Source organism: Saprolegnia diclina (genome assembly GCF_000281045.1).
Source record: "Saprolegnia diclina VS20 unplaced genomic scaffold supercont1.46, whole genome shotgun sequence".
In the NCBI taxonomy this organism is placed as follows: Eukaryota; Oomycota; class Saprolegniomycetes; order Saprolegniales; family Saprolegniaceae; genus Saprolegnia; species Saprolegnia diclina.
The window spans coordinates 40,851-45,974 of record NW_008246113.1 but is presented as its reverse complement, the minus strand read 5'-3'; the positions used below and the strand labels follow the sequence as shown (position 1 = coordinate 45,974).

Below are 5,124 nucleotides of genomic sequence, written 5' to 3'. Positions count from 1 at the left end.
GTCCAGTTGGGGCAGCTGCATGAGCTGCGCCGCCAGCATCGGGTCGTTCGCATGGCACGCCAGCGCAAAAGCGGTCGCCCTCGCCTACACCACAAATGATTTTAGTTGGTTGCGGAGGCACACGAGTACGTGGTTGCGCCGGTTGATGTCGATGGCCGGATGGCTGAGAAGAATCTCGAGTATATCATAGTCGGCGCGCATGCAAAGCCGCATCAAAGCCGTGTTGCCGTCCTACCAACACGTCAACACGACTCCAGACAAGAGCTACTGACGCTATCTGTCGCGTTGACATGAACGGCGGAATGTCGCAGGAGGTAGGTCACGACGCCAGGTTTGCGGTGGTCGACAGCCTCCATGAGGGCAGTCGTACCCGTCTACCGTGTATACTCGATGCATCACATGCCCGCGACTTTGTTCCGGAAGCATACCGCACTGCAGCCATTGACATCGGTGGTCGTCGATTCGAGCAGCCATCGGAGAAGGCGTACATGCCCAGCGCGGGCAGCCACATGGAGCGCGCTCCGACCATCCTGCTACACCAGAAATCACAACCAGATGTAGATTTGGAGAAGGCAAGCATCTAGAAATTTAGTACCATTTTCAGCGTCTCGTCGGCAAGGGGCGGTTGTGACAACAGCTGCATCACGACCGCGACGTGGTTGTGCGTACAAGCCAGCATCAGTGGTGTGTTGCCTTCCTATGACGGGCATCCTGAGACTCTTCTCGGTCGAATACGACTATGTACGCGGTCGACAGCTTGGATTGTGGCGCCGGCACGAAGCAGCAGTGCGACGACCGACCCTTGCCCACTCGCGCACGCAACGTGCAGCACCGTCCGACCCAACTGTACTGAGCCTGTCAGGACGCGCATGATTGCAGTCGTTGGTACCTTGTTGGTGCGCTTGAGATCAACCTCGGGCACAGCGAGAAGCTGCGTCACGACAGCTTCGTGGTTGACAGCGAGGTGGAGAGGAGTGTTGCCGTCCTACCACCCAAAAGGTTACGTTCTATAGTCGTGCAACTTGAGCACAACACACATTGTCGCGTGCGTTGATGCTGCCTTGTTTGATGTACGGCAGAAGCGCCGCGACGACCGACACTTGACCGTACGCGCAGGCGACATGGACGAGCGTATGGCCCAACTATTCGTATCCTTGGACTATGCGACACGTTCTAGTCTACACGTACCGAGTTGCGGTGCGCTACCTCGTTATCCGAAATGTCGCGGAACGGCATCGAAAACGGCGGGCCGCGGCACGCCAACATGAGCGCCGAGTTGCTTTTCTAGTCGCAGCGTCGTAGAAGACAAGGTGTCCACAATGGAGCGCGACAACTTGTCCTGCGCTGCACGATCGTGCAGTGGCAGCGCCAAGAGCGCCTGAATCACTTCGTATCGGCCGTCGTGACAGGCCCACTGGAGCGGTGTCATGCCAGTACCCTACACCGACCGTGAGCCTCATATCGATGCGAGCAGCCGAGGGCGACCATGACAACGTTGGCGTCGGCCTTGTACTTGCGGTAGAGGTGCAATGCGAGGTCAAAATGGCGGGCTTGAAAGGCCATGCTCGCCGGTGTCAAGCCGTTCTAGCTTCGACATGAACGTCGACGGGATAGATGCGGCCAAGTACATGATTGCGCTGATGCACGTCCAACGACATTAAAAGGGTTTCGGCAAGGGTTGCCCAGCCCTTGACGCAGGCCAGGTGCAGCACCGTATTCCCATTCTATCGTCATGTATAGTGTAGTGTGAGACACGAGGTGGTCAGAGAGCGATTACCTTGTCGGTCGCATGACGGTCCACGTGCGGTTCGAGAACCAGTCGCTGCGCAATGTTGGGATGCTCTCGCTGCATCGCTAGTACAAGCGGCGTTTTGCCCTGTAGCATAACCTTGTGGACAACATTGTCGTCGAGTACGACGACGTACATGTGAACCGCTGTTCACATCGTCGTGCGGAAGACTCAGAAAGAGCTCGATCAGCAATGTGTTGCCGGCGCGCACAGCCGCGGCAAATGCAGTCCCTTGACTCTAATGAGCCCAAGTTCAACAAATAGCAATGATGGAACGACGGGTACCGCGGCCATAGCACTGCGGTCGATACCAGGTCGACGCAGTAGGTCCGACACGAGATCGACCTTGTCGGCGACGCACGCATGATATAGAAGCGTCCTGTTGCCCTACTCCAGTTCGTTCAAGGCATAAAGTGAGAGGAAGGAGTAGTACGAGCATGGCGTTGACGTCGAGGCGCGGGTCCTGCAGCAGCACTGCGACGTTGTCCCAGAAGTGGCCTTCCACGGCGCGCCGAAGCGGTGTCACGGCCTAGCCCGCATCGATCATACCCCTAACCCTTCTCACAAGACGGCATACCTCGACGCATTCGGCGTTATAGAGCGACCGCACGTCAACTGATGCGTTGATATCGACGCGCGGGTGCCCCATGAACCGCGACAGCATGGCGCTCGTACCGCCCGCCGAGCAGAGCTCGACGAGCACATTCGAGCCGTACTAGCATCCAGTCCATCGGCCGTCAACACGACAAACAGACGCATGCAACCTACCTCCAGACGCGTCATGGGGTCCGTCGTGGGATGGGCGAGGAGCTGCGCGACCAAAGCGCCCGCGCCACGTCGGCAAACTTCCACCAAGAGCGAGGCCCGCGCCTGCATGAAGAGCCATGAGCGTCGATGGAAGAGAGAGGTCATGTACCTTGGCCACGTCGATGCGCGGGTGCATGAGCAAGCATGTGACCATATCGCTGCGGTCGTTCTCGCACGCCATGTCCAGCGGCGTCGCATCGTCCTACGCACCAGTAGCCATGAGGCGCGTCGACGAAGGGAGACGCGTGGACCTCGTCGCGGGCGTTGACGTCGGCGCCGGCGGCCAGGGCAGCGCGGACGCGTGGCAAGCTGCCTGCAGCGATCGCGCGGAGAAGCTCGGCGGTCTACGAGCAGCATGAGGCGAGTGGCGGGCATGGCGTCCGTCGACCGCAGCGTCGGCCATGCTTTGTGTCACTGTCTTGGGTTGTGAAATGCAAACCTGTTTAAAACACATGGGCGGTGGTTTCCACTGTATAAAACACCATATGTTTAAAACCTTTCACATTTTGACTAATAGATAATAGCGTGAACTTAGCCAATGTCGCGAGTTGTCCGACATGAGCAAGACAATACAACGTATTTTATTCCATAGGTCATTCGCTCCCTGCGACGGCATCCGACCATATTCACGTCTCCATGCTGTGACGGGCTAAACTCTCACGCCTACACGACGTCTCTTGCATAAAAAGCATATATTTGACATATTTTACTGTAGGACTAGAGACTGTTGTTTTGCGAAGCCAAGTAGACTGCAATCGGGTCGGGCGTCGTCGCGGTCGTCGCGAGTTTGCGTGGGAGCTCTTTGGGCCAGATAAAGATGCCGTGATGAAACACTTGGCGGAGCAGCAGCACAAAATCGGCTTCCGGAATCACCTTTTTCACATACAGCATGCGCGTTTCCTTCAGCAGGAGGCACACATGGCCCACTAGCAAATGCCATCTTGTACATGTGTGTCGTTTCAAAGGCACTCGGAACGTACGTGACGGCGCGGTGTCGAGCGGGAGGCGGCAGTGGCGCTGGACGAGGTACATGCCGGCCGAGAGAAGCTGTTGCAAGACGTCAATGTTGCGGACACGGGGCCGCGACGTCTGCAGCTGAAAGCAAATGCGTTTTTGCGTCCGCAGCACGGGCGTCCACCGCCGGAAGCGCACCAAGTCGCAGGCGGGTGGCGCGTCAAATGAGGACGGTCGAGTCAAGTGAAAGAGGTCGCAGAGAAACCCGAGTTGCGCCTAGGTGATGTTGATGGGGTGCTAGTCAGTTGTTGTGAACGCACCTCGATGGACCCGGATTCGATGAGCTGAACCACAGGTTCAACATGGGGGTGGCCACAAAAGTACACGGCGAGACGGCGACGCAAGTCGGCGCTCATGCAGTGCTACGAGACGCCATGAGGCCCCGATTCCCTCGAGCTGGACGCTCAAATAGTACGGCTTTGGGCAGCGCGCCCAGAACACTTGCAAGGTCGAGACGGCCGAGAAGAGGTTGCACGGGGGCTAGTCTCCCTTGATATCAAATGACTGGCATCAATGCGTACCGTTGACAGGCGGCGCGAGGTGCGGCGTGAGCTCTCTCTCGTCGTCCGAGTCGTCGCTGTCGGCGTCATCGTCGTATACGGTCGGCAGCGATGCCTACAATCCGGTCGCCTCGTGGGATCCGGTCGCCTCGTGGGATGCACAACAGGATCGCACCTTTCTACATGAAATGTTAGTAAAAATGGACGATAAAAATGATATAGACTAGTCTGTCCACGTACGTGAGACGCGACGCGCGTTGTTTTTGATGGCGAAATACATATGGAAAGACCGCGTCGAGCTCGATCTCGGGCTCCGTCTCGGGCGTGTACTGCGCATACGACTGCAGTGCTTTGTCCATAATGTCAAAATCACTAGTAAATAGTGTACATAAAAGCTAGTCGTCGTACTCGAAGAAACCTGTCGCGCCGCAGCCGCACCGGCTTGGCGATCGGCGAGCTCCATTGAAAAAAAGCCGAGTCTTGGAGCGCAAGACAGACCCACGGGTTGCGGACGACGGTGGTCTCTCCCTCGGCCATCGGTTCGCAAAATGGGAATTGAAACTATCGAGGCACGTAACGCGCGTCGATGGCGTTGACATCTCAGCGCTCGCAAAACTACCTCGCGTCTTCACCTATGGCTCGTAGCAAGAAGGGATTCTACTCTGTTGATAGACCCTTGTAGCGTGCGTGTATTGAATTGTGTGGCTCTATGTAATAATTGCAGTAGTAAGTCTGACGTCGCTTTCATCAGAGAGAGTCAACATGGCTGTCGGTCTGTGTGATTGGCCAAAATATGTTGTCAGCGCTGCTTTTGATTGGACAAAACATTGAATGCATGCCTAGAAATCCTAGACAGGGCGACGAGCGACCAGCGCGGAGCCCTCGTGCCGGCGAGAAGGTTGTGCTCTCCGCCAAGGACGGTCGAAGCGAGAGACCGAGCGCGCGCTTGGCGGCCAGAGTACCCATGAGAAGCGTATCCGCTTCGCGCCTCTCCAATATTGTATGCGAAATCGC

At 56.9% G+C, this 5,124-nt stretch overlaps 2 protein-coding genes across 2 annotated transcripts in view; both read right to left on the bottom strand.

The window, feature by feature from the left end:
• The window catches only part of SDRG_12018 (hypothetical protein), a gene marked incomplete at its 5' end in the record, with an annotated part of 4,937 nt that extends 1,938 nt beyond the window's left edge, over nt 1–2,999 (bottom strand). Inside the window, 20 exons of the mRNA XM_008618075.1 lie at nt 130–231; nt 273–374; nt 429–533; nt 596–697; nt 746–844; nt 890–985; nt 1,038–1,142; nt 1,189–1,279; nt 1,335–1,438; nt 1,486–1,584; nt 1,629–1,724; nt 1,778–1,876; nt 1,926–2,027; nt 2,075–2,176; nt 2,223–2,318; nt 2,367–2,504; nt 2,558–2,659; nt 2,706–2,798; nt 2,848–2,940; nt 2,985–2,999. Coding sequence (XP_008616297.1) covers nt 130–231; nt 273–374; nt 429–533; nt 596–697; nt 746–844; nt 890–985; nt 1,038–1,142; nt 1,189–1,279; nt 1,335–1,438; nt 1,486–1,584; nt 1,629–1,724; nt 1,778–1,876; nt 1,926–2,027; nt 2,075–2,176; nt 2,223–2,318; nt 2,367–2,504; nt 2,558–2,659; nt 2,706–2,798; nt 2,848–2,940; nt 2,985–2,999 — 1,941 coding nt within the window. The remainder of the gene's footprint in view (nt 1–129; nt 232–272; nt 375–428; nt 534–595; nt 698–745; nt 845–889; nt 986–1,037; nt 1,143–1,188; nt 1,280–1,334; nt 1,439–1,485; nt 1,585–1,628; nt 1,725–1,777; nt 1,877–1,925; nt 2,028–2,074; nt 2,177–2,222; nt 2,319–2,366; nt 2,505–2,557; nt 2,660–2,705; nt 2,799–2,847; nt 2,941–2,984) is intronic.
• A 314-nt stretch (nt 3,000–3,313) lies between these two features.
• On the bottom strand, nt 3,314–4,647 carry SDRG_12017 (hypothetical protein; the record flags this gene model as incomplete). The annotated part of the gene is made up of 7 exons (XM_008618074.1): nt 3,314–3,522; nt 3,577–3,826; nt 3,871–3,972; nt 4,026–4,090; nt 4,132–4,225; nt 4,401–4,482; nt 4,529–4,647. The coding sequence occupies 7 exons, from the start codon at nt 4,645–4,647 to the stop codon at nt 3,314–3,316; spliced, it is 921 nt and encodes a 306-aa protein (XP_008616296.1).
• Nucleotides 4,648–5,124: the final 477 nt, after the last annotated feature.